Here is a 17,375-nt window from a genome sequence, read left to right as displayed (position 1 = left end):
GAGAGGCCTTTTGAGCAAGCATATGATAATGAATACCAAGGATGTTGAGAGCCCCATGCATCTCAGGTGAGCACACAATGTTGAGAGTCCATGCATCTTACGTGAGCACACACAAGATCAAAGGAAATTCAAACCTTTGTGATCAGATTGAGTGCACGGCAAATTGAATGGCTCTGGACATAAACTGATCAAGATGCTTTGCATTCCAAGGAAACAATGGAAGATGGAATTGTATGTAGGTCACCATAACCGATTGAACAATCCAAATACAAACACGTGGTAGCCAAGCGGATGCTTCCAATTACTCAATTTTCATTGAAGACAAGTCAAGACCCAAAAGAGACCTCCTGCTTTAACAATACGTCCTAGTCAATGCGGTTAACAAGATGCCTAACATGGTTTGAGGACAATTTTGACCAGGCTACACATTTTCTAAAGTAAAGATGTTTTTTACTATTGATTGGGAAAAATTGAAATGAGGAAACCCATATCACTATCAAAGGTATGAAACAATTTACAAGCTACACACAAACACAAACTTTAATTTTGAGTAAAGATATATTCACTATTGATGGGAAACCCAAAAACTCAAGAAAACCCATGAAGAACATTGCATCACTATTGAAAGTATGAAACTTAGAAGCAATGAAAGTAAATTTCATAATTTTGTAGGGAGAGGTCATGGAAGGTAAAAAATCAGTGAAGTGACTAACGTAGAGAACCCTTGAAGAATGAAAAATAGTTGACAACCTTTCGATGAAACATGTGGAGATTACAAGATCTGTAAAGTATTTAATAGATCGAGAATCTGACCAAAAAGTGAAGAATGGCATATAATGTGATAAAGATGAAGAGACTTGAAAGAGTGTGAATACATAAATATATACCAAAGTAGTTTTCAACATCTCACAACATCAAACGCCCTTGAAAAGACCACCATTAGAAGCGCACCTGTCTTGGTATGGAATTATGGCGCATGCTTACCAATGCATGTGAGAAAAAGAGCTTCCATCTTCACCAATCCCCTCTTTAACACCACAATTTTTGAAGTATAGATACCCCCAAAAACATGTAGGCTTTCACAACTTTTTCTACATCAAATTGACTTAAGAATGTGTTCCTTTAGAAGTTGTTGTGTGAAGTTTAATTTCTAGGTTTAAGTTTTTAAGATGTCTTATCCTTTTTTGCTTAAAGTTGAGTACTTGTTTTAAGCCAAGTAAGTTGCGTCAACTTATTTTACACATGCCTTTTCTAAAAACATTTTGAAGTTAATAATGTTTTGTTTTATCTAGTTTTGTTTCGTAGCAAACTAAGTGATTTGTTTGTTTGTTTGTTTTTGTTTTTCTTTTCTTTTCTTGTGTCCCTTGCTTTTATAGTTTTATGAGTGCTTTATTCCCTCTAATAATTCGTGAGTTCAGACTATTCTGAACTTATGAAAGTATATCCATCAGGCACCACGACCCAAAACCTGCAAAATTATGATAATCAACAGCCTCCTACTTGCTTCCAAGTAAAATATCACTTATATACAATAAGCCCTTGGGTTGAAACAGGCTCCTTAGTGACCCGCTAGCTTGCACTACATAGGCAACTTGCCTTGTACCTACATGTGCTTGGTAGCATCTCCATATGAGAGTGTTCAAGATGTGTGCAACATAGTTTGCAAACCCTCCCAAGTTTGTGGGAGGATTCATTGTCAGCAGAAGTATAACTTATAAGTGATTGCAAGTATCCATCCGAATCAAAAGGAATGCACATGTTTTGTTGCTAATTGATAATCACATATACAGCTGCTAGGGAGTTGCTTTGCAATCTCCAACCATGGAATGATCTATAGAAAACCTCCCAAGGCCTCACTTAGAAACCACGCACATCCAAAAACATTTACTGTGAGAAAATGACCCCAAAATCTTTGCCCAAAAAGTCAACGTCCTCAATAATTGTTGCTGGAAAGCAGCACCGTGTCCATATTGTCATGTCAGTAGCGTACAAAGGGTCGTATGGCTGTACAGATACAAATACGGTCTGTCCTTTAAAAAAAATAATTTGTAGCCTGTACCTTGAGTCTTTGACCTTTGTGCGCACTCCCTATGTCATTTTTCATTAGTTGGCCCTTTAACCTTAGACGTAGGTATAGTCCTGAATCATGAGGTAATTTGCAGATGTGTCTTTTTGGTTCTAAAGAGTTTAAAAAAAAAATAACAAACCGTACTTAGCCAAACTGTAGGATATAATTTGAAATGCATTGCATTTTTCCCTACCAAACCGTACGGTAATTTACTGTACAACGGTATAGTGACAACCCTGCGTACGACCTACCACACCAACACTGCAAAATCCCACCTCATTTCACACGGGCGTGGACTCTGACTCGAGTCTTTTGCTCCAATATGGCTTCAACTAGGCCATACGACATCATCACTTTGTGACAGCTACAGTACAATTGTGTACTGGATGAATATCAACCTTGGTAATCTCCAATAGTCACATACTACAATGCTAGCAATGAGAACTTCGATCGAAATCGGTGTTTTATGTATAACAAGAATTTTCGGATCAAAGAATCTTTCGATCTAAATATTCTTCGATTGAATAGAGGTTCATTTTATATGAGTCCTCACCCAACGAATAATAGCATATTTAACGTATAAAAGAAACTATACGGGCATTTAAATGTGACCTAGTGTAACGTGCACTCTCTCTCTCTCTCTCTCTCTCTCTCTCTCTCTCTCTCTCAACTTTCGTGTACACGCCTCGTACCTTCACTTCACGCCTCGTCTCGCAGACCTCCCCCTCCCTTTCACTTCAAACTAAGAAACGTGCATTCAGCTCTTAACTCAACCTCATCTCGAAGCTTTCAGGTGACTCAATACAAGTCAGTGTAGATGTCTTTGATGAAGAAGGGATAGGAGCAGGCGCTTCAGGAGTGTCAGGAGGTCTTTTGCATCCATATACTCCAAAAGGTAAACTGGTATGGAATGGAGTTGAAGGATGGATGGCTGCTTTGGAGTTGCTCAGTATCGCAGATTCGACTGATATCAATTTAGGGAAAGTCAAAGTAGCTCAACACCCGGCCAGGCCCATGATTTGGAGAAGGCAAGCAGTTGTCCTTTCAAAACTGAATTGTATTCAGTTCTTTCCATGGTTGCCATAGTGGGCATTTGTTTTTGCATCTATAGTCTCTCTCTGATTAGATACCAATTGACCCATTCTCATAACCTTTTTGGCTGTAAATTGTCAGAGGTCACTGTGGTCTTTTGCAGTCAACTCTCTCTCTCTCTCTCTCTCTCTCTCTCATCACGCCATCTCTCTCTCTCTTTACCATGCTTTCGTTTAGGGTTTGCTGCTGTATTTTAGGGTTCGCGACCTGTTTTTAGGGCTCGCGACCTGTATTTTAGGGTTCGCGACTTTTTTTTTTTTTTTTTTTGGGGGTTGTTGGACAGATCTGCGTTTTAGGGTTTGCTGCATTTTCTGCACTTTAGAAACATCAATCCTCTCTTCTCTCTCTCTCTCTCTCTCTCTCTCTCTCTCATGTCATCCCCAACCTCACCTATGGCAACAAGCAAACTCAAATATATGCTTCACTCCAAACGAATTTCCATCATTGAATTGGAAATGAAAGCATGGAGAAAAGAGATGGAAGATTGGAGGAACGCGAAGACCGTTTTCCTCCGAGAAAATGAAGAAAAGGAGAAGAGGTGGAAGGACGAGAAGGATCATCTTCTCAACAAGATCGCCACGTTGGAGAATAGCATTTTGGACCTCCACAAAGAAGTGTTGGAAACACGGTCAAAAAACGGGCTTGAAGAGGGGGAATTTCAGCCCTCTTTGAGGGAAGAAATTGACAACATCAATGAGGAGAAGAAGTCATGGGCCGCGGTCATATCCGAAACGCAAAAGAAAGTAGAGGAGGCCGAAAAATGGATTGAGGTTGCCAAGAAAGGGAAAGGTAAGGAAGCTCCTTGTACACCCACTCTTATCAACATGACCCTCGAAGAGGAACAAAGAAGGAGGGTGCGGGCTCTACATGTGAGGGTAACCGGCCTCAAGGACATAAACAATGTGGAAAAAGAGGTCACAAGCCTCACATCAATGATGGGGGTGGAGAAGCCTTCACACACAAAGGCATGGAGAGTGGGCAAGAAGAGTGAGGGCCCCGGAGAATCTTCAAAGGAAAGAGCTCTCATACTACGCTTCCCTTCATTGGAAGAGAAGAAGGAATTCTTGAGGAAGAGACCTACTCTCAAGAAGACAGGTATTTTCTTAGGCGATGACCTCACTCTCTCACAACTTGCGCATATGAGAGAAGTAATGCCCGAGATTCAAGCGGCAAGGGAGAAGGGGAAGATGGCCTTTTACAGAGATGGTCGGGTGGTGATTGTAGAGCGGCGCTCTACATGACGGTGCGAGACCTATGGGACCACATTGAGGATGGCGACTTGGAATTGTAATGGGTCTATGAGGTTGGATGTTGGTGCCTTTGAGGACAGTTTCAGAGACAAGGACATTGTTTTCTTTTCAGAGACTCACCAGGCCCCTGGCCAACTGTTGCCACATGTGGTGGGATACAAATGGGAGACAGCCCACAGAACAGTCACGAGATCTGAGCATGGGAGTAGAGGTTCAGGAGGAGTAGCGGTGTTGTTTAGGGAGGAGCTACAGCCACTACTACATATTGTACGGAGAGATGATCAGGCTAGATACATGTGGGTGAGGCTGAGAGCTGACACAGGTCGATTTCTATATATTGCTATATGTTACTTCCCCCCCAGTACGTCAGTATATGCTGTATCCAGAGGGCAGTCGCCTTTCTCAATTCTAGATGATGATATATGGGAGTTTTCTAGGGATGGTGATATCATCCTCCTAGGAGACTTCAATGCTCGAACGGGCAACTGTCAGACAGTCTTCTACGACACCTCAGATGAGATGCTTAGAGAGTTGGATGTGGGTGAGCTGGGGTTTGACAGATGCTCACATGACAGAGAGCAGACTGAGTATGGGAGATACCTCACGGAGATGACGACTACACATGGCCTAGCCATACTTAATGGCTTACAGTGGTTTCCTGGAGGAGCAGGCTTCACATGCTTTCCACACAGACATGGGGCCAGTACAGTGGACTATGTTATGACACAGCCGAGCTTTATTCCTTGTATTCAGGATTTCACGGTGGGAGCCAGACCAGTGGGCGTAGCAGTGGATCATGCTCTCTTGACACTGTCCGTATCTTTTCAGTTTAGTACAGCCCAGAAATCAGGAGGCAGGTCACACACCCGTTATACATTTACACCAGAGACTGACTCGGTTTATACAGAGGCGATCTGGGATCGTCTATGCACAGTTGCTCCAGGCCTCTCAGTAGAGGAGTGCACTACTTTATTGACTGAGACACTACATGATGCAGCATCAGAGGCATACCCACACACTCAACCGGATCGGAGGCGACATTCTGGGAGCATGCCCCAGAATAGTTGGTATGATGAGGAGTGCAGAGAGATGAGAGCCCAGCTTCAGAGGGATCTTCATTTAGGAGTCATCACCTACAGACAGTCGCGGATTGCTTTCCAGCGCCTTGTGCGAAAGAAGAAACGAGCTTACCTGGCCCAGATGGAGCGAGACTTGTATCAGTTGTTCTTGAGTAGAGACTCAGGCGAGGCATGGCGACTCTTCCATGAGCACTCCCCTCCCCCAGTGATTACTTCTCCTGATGTGTGGGGCCAGTATGCGACATCGTTATATACGGTTCCTGGGCAGGATCCCCTTCCAGATCCTACAGAGCCATGTCCACCTACGAGCACCTTCTTTACCACTGAGATGGTAAAGAGAGCCATTGACAGGATGAGGACCAGGAGGGCTTACGATCATGACGGTCTAGTAGCGGAGCACTTTATACATGCTAGGGATATGCTGATGGAGGTTCTTGCAGTGTTGTTCAATCGTGCCATGTGTGAGGGATTACCTGAGACTTGGAGGTTGTCTACTATTGTGCCTATATTCAAGGCAGGTGATCCTACAGAGCCTGGAAATTACCGCACTATTATGGTTGGACACACACTGGCACGATTGTATGCATCCATTATTGAGCAGCAGTTGAGTAACTGGGCAGAGGGTGAGGGTGTACGAGCAAAGGGACAGGCAGGTTTCAGGAGGGGTTTCTCCACTCTTGACCATATTCTGACACTCAGAGCTATCATTGAGGAGGGCAGGTCACATGGGAGACGGATTTATTGTAGCTTTGTGGATTTCCGCAAAGCATTTGACATGGTACCGAGAGCTCGACTGATGCGCAGACTGCAGGAGATGGGGGTGCCCACAGTGTTGATTTGGGGGATTATGGCTTTATACAGATCAGTGATGGGACATGTACGCACCCCAGAGGGGATATCTGACTTAGTTCACTCCACTATCGGGGTGAAACAGGGTTGCCCATTGTCTCCTACTCTATTTGGTATGTATGTTGATGAGGTGTCTGATTACATTGACAGAGAGGGTGATAGAGGTGCCCAGCTGGCAGGGACGTGGATCCCATTGTTGTTATATGCTGATGATATTGTCTTGATCTCTGACTCACCAGAGGGTATGCAGCGACAGTTGGATGCATTACACAGTTTTGCAGAGGATAGTGGATTGTCTGTAAACCTTGGTAAAACCAAGGTCATGGTGTTTAACACCACACCGCAGTGGATCAGGAGATCGCCACCGACCTTCACGTATGGTCAAGAGATTGTGGAGTATACAGATGCATACACTTACCTTGGGATAGTCTTCACTGGGCCGAGGTTTTCTTTGGGGAGAGCAGCAAAGACTAGACTGACCAGAGCTTATGCGGCCTTGGGAGGCTTGGAGAGGATGTGTTCGCAGGTTCAGTTCCAGGAACCTCGGACAAAGTTATGGCTCTTTGATACTTTAGTAGCCTCAGCTATGATGTATGGGGTACAGGTATGGGGACCTTCTGTAGGCCAGGATGGTTGGAGACATATGGAGAGGCCCTTGGTATCTATGATCTCCCGATTGATTAGAGCCAAGGCCTCCGTACCTCACGCGATCATTCGAGCAGAGCTAGCTGCCCCCCCCATGGAGATTGAGGCGCTTACCAGATCAGTGTCCTTTGTGCACAGCCTATGGGATACTACTAGAGACAGATATGCTAGATTGGCCCTTGAGTCTTCCAGACAGTTAGCTCTACAGGGGGACACTTCATGCTGGTATGCACAGATGACTTCATGGTTTCAGACGCATGGCTTCACCATGGACAGGTTGCCCCCTTTCCAGTATTCTCTTCAGGCACCCTCGCTGTCTCTTACACGGGTGGAGATCACTAGACTCATTCGTCAGGACCTGATCCAGCTCGACACCAGGAGGACATGGATAGAGCCGCCTCAGGAGTTGAGCACGAAGATGGCTTTCTATAGAGAGCATCTTCTCCACCTCACAGGAGATGGGTTTGTGATTCGACCCAGCTACATGGACACACATATGTCTCATGGTTTGCGTTGTGCCATTGGTCAGATACGCACATCCTCACATCAGCTCGAGATTGAGACCGGTAGATTCAGAGGGATACCAGCAGACAGCAGGATATGCCGATTATGCCAGAGAGAGCCAGAGACAGAGTTGCACTACATATGTCATTGCACAGTGTTCTATGAGATACGGGGGCGTTTCCACTGCTTATTCAGAGAGGGTTTTGGTCCTCTATCTAGGGTCATGAGTTATGAGGATCAGAGATGTCTTGGACTATATCTACTTGAGTTACACAGGTATAGAGACACTTTACTGGGGAGAGCTAGAGAGAGGCAGTCCCAGAGACACATTACAGATTTCTTTTCACTAGATATGGGACAGCCAGAGGAGCAGCCACCACTGCAGAGCTCGTCCCACACTCATTCGACCACTACTGGCACTCTCATCGACCGAGCATTGGAGCTACAGAGATACAGACGACCGCGACTGAGGAGAGGAGCTACACAGCATCGACGGAGACTACAACAGAAGATTCGAGCCATACTCTCTCGACATCCAGAGTGCAGATGAGGATGGATCCTCACCATTTCTTCCATCTTTGTTTCACACACTGTTACATCCAGTTTACCGGGTACCTATTGTATCAGCTGCTACACCCACGTAGTTTTAGATTGTAGTAGTAGTAGTAGTATTTTGTTCCACTTCTAGTTCTTTTCTAGTTCTTTTGTACCCAGACATGGTATTAGATTCACTATTTTGTAACTGATTGGTCTCATAGGTCATTTTGGCCTTTTGAAGACCTTAATATAACATTTCATTTCATTTCATTTCTCTCTCTCTCCCAGGCCTGTTTTAGGGTTTTCACAGCAGTCACAAGCTGTTTTTTAGGGTTCGCGCAGCAGATAGAGGCTTGTTTTTAGGGTTCGTGCAGCAGACAGAGGCCTGTTTCTGGGTTCGCGCAGCAGTCAAACTGCTGCTGATAGCGTAGCAGGCTACTCTCCAGCAGGTCATGAGCAGCAGATTCAGCAGGCATCCTCTGCAATTTCAGCACCTTCAGCACCTACAGCAACTGACGTGCCTACCCGCAGGAACAACACACCCAGCTGCAACTGCAGCCTTGCACGGCAATTTGCAACAGGGCAGCACTCAGGCAGATCAATGAGGCAACAATAAAAGGGCGATGAAGCTCTACGGACGTCAAATTTGCAGCAAGGTTTTTTCAGATTTTTGGTTGACTGCCAGAAATTAAGCAGGGTCAGAAGTAGAGACAGACTGCAAAATCTGGGAAATGTATGTGGATAAATGTGGAATAGACATGTCTGCATAGTGTGGAGACACCTGTCTACATAAGGTGGATTTCTCTCTCTCTCTCTCTCTCTCTCTCTCTCTCTCTCTCTCTCTCTCTATCGGATGACATACACACCATGTACATTTGATTTGTCTCATAGGCCGATTTCGGCCTGACATAGACGTTAAAAATCTTTCTTTCTTTTCTTTCTTTCTTCTCTCTCTCTCTTACCTCATGGCATCCCCGACAGGGAAGAAAGCCACATTTATGGCCACCAACAAGCAGTTAGCAATCATGGAGAAGGAGTACATGGTGGAGATGGAAGAGTGAAAGAAAGAGAAGGCGATCTTCCTTCAATGGAAAATCAGCGAGGACAAGCTTCGGACTGACGAGAAAATGGAGCTTTGGACCAAAATTGAAGAACTCAAGAAGCAGATTTAAGCCCTTAAGAAAGAGCTAGCCGAAGCAAGAGCCAATGGTGGACTTGAAGAGGGAGAAATCCAACCCTCAGTGATGGTAGAACTTAAGGTAACCAAAGAACAAATGCAAGCCATCAAGGAAGAGGAGAAGCAGCAAGAAGCTAAAACATCTTCATGGGTAGAGGTGATCACCAAAACCCGAAAAGAAAGTGGATGAGGCGGAGAAGTGGATTGCAGTCGCGCCAAGAAGGGCAAAGGAAAAGAGGTATCAACCCCCACTCCCACTATCATCAACATGACACTTCAAGAGGAACAACGAAGGCGTACAAGGGCTTTACATGTGTGAGAGTCACCGGCCTTAAAGATAGGGATCAAGTCGATGAAGAAGTGAACGAGCTCATGGTACTAATGGGGATAGATAAAGCGACACATGCAAGAGCATGGAGAGTTGGCAAGAAAAGTGAAGGCATGGGGGATACATCGAAAGAGAGGGCTCTCATTTTGCGCTTCCCCTCTATTGAGGCGAAGAAGGAGTTCTTGAAAAAGAGGCTCACCCTCAAGAAGACTGGGGTCTATCTTGGCAATGACCTCACCCTTTCACAGCTTGCCCATATGCAGGAAGTCATGCCAGAGATTAGGGCCACAAGAGACAAGGGGAAGATAGCCTTTTACAAAGATGGTCGGGTGGTGATTGTAGAGCGGCACTCTACATGACGGTGTGAGACCTATGGGACCATACCGAAGATGGCTACTTGGAATTGTAATGGGTCTCTGAGGTTGGGTGTTGGTGCCTTTGAGGACAGTTTCAGAGACAGGGACATTGTATTCCTCTCAGAGACTCACCAGGCCCTTGGACAGCTCATGCCACATGTGGCGGGGTACAGATGGGAGACAACCCACAAGACAGTCACGAGATTTGACATGGGAGTAGAGGCTTAGGAGGAGTAGCAGTGCTATTTAGAGAGGAGTTACAGCCACTACTACATATTGTACGGAGAGATGATCATGCTAGATACATGTGGGTGAGGTTGAGAGCTGACAGAGGTCGATTTTTGTACATTTCCATACATTACTTCCCCCCCAGTACGTTTATATGCTGCATCCAGAGGGCAATCACCCTTCTCTATACTAGATGATGATATATTGAAGTTTTCTAGGGATGGTGATATCATCCTTCTAGGAGATTTCAATGCCCGAACAGGCAACTCTCAGACAGTCTTCTATGACACTTCAGATGAGATGCTTAGAGAGCTGGATGTGGGTGAGTTGGGGCTTGACAGATGCTCACATGATAGAGAGCAGACAGAGTATGGGAGATACCTCATGAAGATGAAGACTACACATGGGTTAGCCATACTTAATGGCTTACAGCGATTTCTCGGAGCAGCAGGTTTCACATGCTTTCCACACAGACGCGGGGCTAGTACAGTAGAATGTGTTATGACATAGCCGAGCTTTATTCCTTGTATTCAAGATTTCACAGTGGGAGCCAGACTAGTGGGCGTAGCAGTGGATCATGCTCTCCTGAAATTGTCCGTCTCATTTTAGTATAGTACAACACAGACATCAGGAAGCAGGTCACATACCCGTTATACATTTACACCAGAGATTGACTCGGTTTATATAGAGGAGATCTGGGATCGTCTATGCACAGCTGGCCCATGCCTCTCAGTGGAGGAGTGCACCACTTTACTGACTGAGACACTGCATGGTGCAGCATCAAAGGCATACCCACACACTCAGCTGGATTGGAGGCGACATTCTGGGAGCATGCCCCAGAATAGTTGGTATGATGAGTGCAGAGAGATGAGAGCCCAACTTCAGAGGGATCTTCTTTTAGGAGTCATCTCTTACAGACAGTCTCAGATTGTTTTTCGACGCCTTGTGCGACGGAAGAAACGAGCTTACTTGGCCCAGATGGAGCGAAACTTGTATCATTTGTTCTTGAGTAGAGACTCGGGAGAGGCATGGCGACTCTTTCACGAGCACTCCCCTCCCCCAGTGATTACTTCTCTTGATGTGTGGGGTCAATATGGGACATCGTTATATATGGTTCCTGAACAGGACCCCCTTCCAGATCCTAAAGAACATGTCCACCTACGAGCACCTTCTTTACCAGTGAGATGGTAAAGAGAGCCATTGACATGTTGAGGGCCGGGAGGGCATATGATCATGATGGTCTAGTAGTGGAGCACTTTATACATGCTACGGATATGCTGGCTGAGGTTCTTGCAGTATTGTTCAATCAGGTCATGTGTGAGGGATTACCTGCGACTTGGAGGTTGTCTACTATTCTGCCTATCTACAAGGCAGGTGATCCTACAGAGCGAGGAAATTACCGCACTATTATGGTTGGACACACATTGGCACGGTTGTATGCATCTATTCTTGAGCAGTAGTTGAGTAATTGGGCAAAGGGTGAGGGTGTACGGGCAAAGGGTCAGACTGGTTTCAAGAGGGGTTTCTCCACTCTTGATCATATTCTGACACTCTGAGCCATCATTGAGGAGGGCAGGTCACATGGGAGACGGATTTATTGTAGCTTTGTGGATTTCCGCAAAGCATTTGACATGGTACCGAAAGCTTGATTGATGTGCAGATTGCCGGAGATGGGGGGTGCTTAGTGTTGATTTTTTGGGGAATTATGGCTTTATAAAGATCAGTGATGGGACATGTATGCACCCCGGAGGGGATATCTGACTTAGTTCACTCCACTATTGGTATGTATGTTGATGAGGTGTCTGAATACATTGACAGAGAGAGCGATAGAGGTGCTCAGCTGGCAGGGAGGTGGATCCCATTGTTGTTATATGCTGATGATATTGTGTTGATCTCTGACTCACATGAGGGTATGCAACGACATTTGGATGCATTACACAGTTTTGTAGAGGATAATGGATTGTCTGTAAACCTTGGTAAAACCACACCACAGTGGATCAGGAGATCAACACCTACTTTCACATACGGTCATGATACTGTGGAGTATACAGATGTATACACGTACCTTGGGGTAGTCTTCACTGGGCCGAGGTTTTCTTTGGTGAGAGCAGCAGAGACTAGATTGACTAGAGCTTATGTGGCCTTGGGAGGCTTGGAGAGGATGTGTTCGCAGGTTCAGTTCCAGGAACCTCGGACAAAGCTATGGCTCTTCGATACTTTAGTAGCCTCAGCTATGATGTATGTAGTTCAAGTATGGGGACCTTCTGTAGGCCAGGATGGTTGGAGACGTATGGAGAGGCCCTTGGTATCTATGATCTCTCGACTAATTAGAGCCAAGGCCTCCATACCTCACACTATCATTCGAGCAGAGCTAGCTGTCCCCCCTATGGAGATTGAGGTGCTTACCAGATCGGTCTCCTTTGCGCACAACTTATGGGATACTACTAGAGACAGATATGCTAGACTAGCCCTTGAGTCTTCTAGACAATTAGCGCTACAGGGGGACAATTCATGCTGGTACGCACAGATGACGTCATGGTTTTAGACGCATGGCTTCACCATGGACAGGATGCCCCCTTTCCAGTACGCACCCTCGTTGTCTCTTACACGGGTGGAGATTACTACTCATTCGTTAGGACCTGTTCCAGTTGGACACCAGGAATACATGGATAGACCCGCCTCAAGAGTTGGGCACAAAGATGGCTTTCTATAGAGAGCATCTTCTCCACCTCACAGGAGATGGATTTGTGATTCGACCCAACTACATGGACACACATATGTCCCATGGTTTGCGTTGTGCCATTGGTCAGATACGCACATCCTCACGAGATTGAGACTGGTAGATTCAGAGGGATACCAACAGACAACATGTTATGCTGCTTATGCCAGATAGAGCCAGAGACATAGCTACATTACATATGTCATTGCACAATGTACTATGAGATAGGGGCCCGTTTCTACTGCCTATTCAGAGAGGGTTTTGGTCCTTTATCTAGGGTCATGAGTTATGAGGATCAGAAATGTCTTGGACCATATCTACTTGAGTTACACAGACATAGAGACACTTTACTGGGGAGAGCTAGAGGGAGACAGTCCGAGAGACAGATTACAGATTTCTTTTCACTAGATATGGGACAGCCAGAGGAGCAGCCACCACCGCAGAGCTCGGCTCAGACTCACTCGACCGCTACTGGCACTCTTATCGACCGAGCATTGGAGCTATGGAGATCCAGACGACCACGATTGAGGAGAGGAGCTACACAACATAGACAGAGACTACATCAGAGGATTCGAGCTATACTCTCTCGACACTCAGAATGCAGATGAGGATGGATCCTCACCATTTCTCCACCCCCCATTCTGTCATTGTTCACATTCACATAGTTCCAGCTTGTAGTAGTAGTATTTTGTTCCAGTTTCTTTTGTACCTAGACATGGTATCAGATTCACTATGTTGTAACAAATTGGTCTCATAGGTCATTATGGCCTTTTGAAGACGTTAATATAACATTTCATTTCATTTCATTTCTCTCTCTCTTCTCCCCCCGGGCCGCGCGTGCGTGCGGTAAGCCCTTGTGAGTTTGTCACAAGTTTTTGACCTTGTTTTAATGCAATTACATAAACAAGGAGAGCATCATAACTTCCAATCCACAGGCCCTTTGCTCTTTTGCAAAGATTAATAGTACATCCTCTCTCTCTCTCTCATCATCATTAGTAGTATATTCTGTTGCTACCATTTCTTTCTTTGGATAGCTAGAGGAGCCATGCATGTACATCGATCTATATTGAGAATAAGGAGCACTTGACATGCCGTTGTTCATCTTGTTGGAGATAGAGGCTTGAAGAAAATACGGTGTTCCAAGAGAGACGAATTAAGTTTCTAAAGAATAACGAGCACTCTATAGAACCATGGTCATCGTACTATGGGACTAGAGATAGAAACTAGTGACTGTTCAAAGAGGGATCTAGTCAATTCGACTATTCTATCCAACATCTTGACTAGGCATGCTTGGGGATGTTTTTGATGTAGTAACTAAATCAAGGCAAGCAGCTTCTACCTTGATTGCATCAGCTCAAGAACCCAAATCACGAGGTTCTTCAAGCCAATGGGGATTTTGAAATAGACTTGGACACCCCAAGCCAAAGATCTACATCAACACACACGAGAAATTGCAAAAACTAAACAAAACTTGAAAAGAGTGAGAGTGAGAGGAGGAGAACCGACATGGAACAACAAAGTTCTGGCCCCAAATGCACTGGCCCCAAAGACTCGTGTCCCTTCTCAGTATTCTTTTATTGTTAAGCTTCACAAAGTACAATGTCCGACGGTCCTCTCTCTGGCAATGCTCTCAAGCTAATTTGCCAGGAGTGAGGCCCTGGGCACACTTATAAAGCCCCCTAGCCTATTCAAAAGCAGTTTAATGAAAAGCTTCACTTCTAAAAGCTATAGGACCAAAAACTGGCGCTCCAACAAGCCTAGCGCAAATCGCAAAATTTCGTAAGGCCTGCCACGTCGGCAATGCAAATCGTGGAACGTCTGTACAACTTGCTACATCAGCACCTTCGCGCAATCTTTGAGTCTTGCTTTATTTTAGTCAAGTTTAGGCCCCTCGGGCAAGCTCTGATATGTTGGTAGGGTATTTAAAGCCAAAATTTAGCCTATTTATTAAACCGGTCGATGATTGTCCAGATGCCATCATGCCCACACTTAGTCTTGGGAAGATAAAAAATAAAGTCCATTGCTATAGTCTCCCAAGGTCGGTTAGGAATAGATAAAGGTTGGAGTAGACTTGGTCTGTCAAACCTGACCTTCTGACACACTAAACAAGCGTGTACAAACTCATCTACATCCCTCGGCTAGTAGAAATACTTTTTCACACCCTCAAGGCTATAAAAGCAAGGGCTCTGTGGGTGTCTTTATAGCCTGAAAATGTGTCAAATTTGAGTTCTTGCCCGCCCTCTATAAAATTCTTGGTCTTCCTGCCCTTCTTCTTAAGGTGGTCAAACTGGCTCAATCATTACTCGTGTCTCCGCCTCTTTCCAAACATTGACTCATCCAAATCACAATTGTCCAAGGACGAAGTATCCTCGTCAGAACTGTCAGAATGTTTTTGATGCTTTCGGGATTCTTTATGGGATCTGCTCTTCTTGGTTCGTTTGTTTCCTTGCTCATTCGAGTCTTTCCCCGCTTCCGATGCTTCCTGTCCTCCTCGTTGGAGTCGGAGGAAGAGGAACTGTCCAAGCTATCTGAAGGTGAAGATGAACTAGGGTCATTCGCAAAGTGTACACGCTTCTTGGATCTGCTGACTGCCTTGAAGGTAGATTTCCGACTACGTAGCCGGGATAGTTTTCCACACGACTTTTCTTTTAAGAGCTATTCGAAGCCTTCATTACTTTATTGCAACGTCACCATGAAACGCGTTTCGATAGGTCGGGACACGTGAAACATTTCGGGCCTTGAAACGTTTCGCTCATCAAGTGAAACACAAGACGTTTCACTAACAACAAGGTGAAGATGAACTAGGGTCATTCGCAAAGCGTACACGCTTCTTGGATCTGCTGACTGCCTTGAAGGTAGATTTCCGACTACGTAGCCGGGATAGTTTTCCACACGACTTTTCTTTCAAGAGCTGTTCGAAGCCTTCATTACTTTATTGCAACGTCACCATGAAACGCGTTTCGACAGGTTGGGACAGGTGAAACATTTCGGGCCTTGAAACGTTTCGCTCAGCAAGTGAAACACAAGACGTTTCACTAACAACAAGGTACCATAGTTTTAAGTTTCAAAGTCGCTAAACGCACGTTTCGTTCTCACGTTTCACTGCGCTCTAATTTTAGATTGAAACATTTCATGGTGAAACGCCGCGTTTCAGGGTGAAACGTTTCGGCCTTGAAACGTTTCGCGGTTACGCTGCTTTATTGACATGCTGCTCTATCGCATTGTCAAACTCATCTTGTTAGTACAGTTTTCGCTTATCAGCACTCAACTTTGATTTTTGCTTCATTGCCGACTTGAAAGGTGAGTGATTGGCCACCTGCCATCCCGAATGGATCTCGTCAAATGGGTGATTCTTCAGAAACTTAGCATTCTATGGATCCTTATTGTATTTGAGCATGTGATTGTGTAGCAGGGCTACAGTGTCACTGGCACATGACAAGCAGTTAGTTGCAGTTGGGCTAGAGTTCACACTGGATGGACTCTCGCCTGGGCAATGGCACGTGGCAAGTGATAGGGATGGTGTTCTAGTGGACACCGTGGCCAGATCACCACCACCTCAATTTGGAGATAGGCTTAGTTGGATTGGGATATTTGCTAGCCGTTGGTGGTTCTTCAAGAGATACATATGTGTGGTTGGTTCCAGTCGTGGGATGCTATGATCATCATCTATTTCTACTTTGTATGGTCGAGGTCTTGCGTCTCCAGTCTTGAGTCCATGCACTGCATGTCTGCACCATCCCTGCACATTTGAGCCTCGACACCCCCATTGTACCCATTAGCTATGGGCGTGCAGTTGCGTGTGCTGCCATACCAGAGTATGGCTTCCATACCAGAGCTGTGTGTGCTACCATACCAGAGTATGTACTGGTTCATTTGAGTTAGTCGAGTCCCATGTTGTTCAGGCTCTACTGTCGAGTCACTGTGTTTGCCCTGTTATTCATTGTTTTCAGTGTTTTCATTCTGTTGGAGTGAGATTTCACGCACATTGCATTGAGGAGCACCCATTGTAGAGTGCACGACACATTATCTCCGCTACAGGTGCTCTCATTTTTGGCACGCCTAGTGGGACCTCAATTGAAATCTCACTCCGAGGAGCTACTTGGTTTAAGCTCTCTTGTACTAGTTTGTTGGTTTTGACTTCTTGTACTAGTCTATTGGTTTCGACTGGTCTGGGCCTACTTCAGCTTGGTCTCGTCCAGTTTTCCCTCGACTTGCTTAGTCCTCGACCTGCTTGTCTAGTCTCTTGTCCTGGGCTAGTCGTCTCTCGTCCAGGTCTAGCTAGGTGGTCTAGTCACTCACCCTAGTCTAGTGGAGCGACAAAGCCCACTACTAAGTTCTCTGAAGGACTACCACAGGAAGCGTCAACCCTTCGTGCCAAGTAGAAGTCCACCAGCCCCATTAACCCTACCTTCCCACGCTGCTATGTCCTTTTGCTCAACGAGTTCTACACCTCCCCGGTCACCTTCCCCAGTAAAGTTCTCGCTGACTGTGTTACATCAAGCTCTTGAGCAATAGGCTCTTGCGCATATGGCCATGGAGGAGC

The 17,375-nt window shown here is 45.5% G+C and overlaps 3 protein-coding genes across 7 annotated transcripts in view; all 3 read left to right on the top strand.

The window, feature by feature from the left end:
* Window positions 1-17,375, top strand: part of LOC147456546 (protein ZINC INDUCED FACILITATOR-LIKE 1-like) — a 238,449-nt gene that overhangs the window by 90,013 nt on the left and 131,061 nt on the right. The window lies entirely within an intron of this gene.
* LOC147456548 (uncharacterized) lies at window positions 3,452-4,737 on the top strand. The gene has a single exon (XM_086515499.1). The coding sequence runs from the start codon at window positions 3,532-3,534 to the stop codon at window positions 4,399-4,401; it is 870 nt and encodes a 289-aa protein (XP_086371625.1). The 5' UTR covers window positions 3,452-3,531; the 3' UTR covers window positions 4,402-4,737.
* Window positions 5,020-8,244, top strand: LOC147456547 (uncharacterized). Its single transcript, XM_086515498.1, has one exon. It carries the CDS (start codon window positions 5,020-5,022, stop codon window positions 8,035-8,037), a length of 3,018 nt encoding a protein of 1,005 aa, XP_086371624.1. The 3' UTR covers window positions 8,038-8,244.

This window comes from Adiantum capillus-veneris, chromosome 6 (genome assembly GCF_014529385.1).
Source record: "Adiantum capillus-veneris isolate H3 chromosome 6, ASM1452938v2, whole genome shotgun sequence".
Lineage (NCBI taxonomy): Eukaryota > Viridiplantae > Streptophyta > Polypodiopsida > Polypodiales > Pteridaceae > Adiantum > Adiantum capillus-veneris.
The sequence above is the reverse complement of the archived record's forward strand: the minus strand, read 5'-3'. Positions and strand labels throughout refer to the sequence as shown.

What these genes read in the sequence shown, in the direction of transcription:
- LOC147456548 (XM_086515499.1), top strand. Translation starts at nt 3,532, where the DNA reads ATGTCATCCCCAACCTCACCTATGGCAACAAGCAAACTCAAATATATG.
- LOC147456547 (XM_086515498.1), top strand. Translation starts at nt 5,020, where the DNA reads ATGACGACTACACATGGCCTAGCCATACTTAATGGCTTACAGTGGTTT.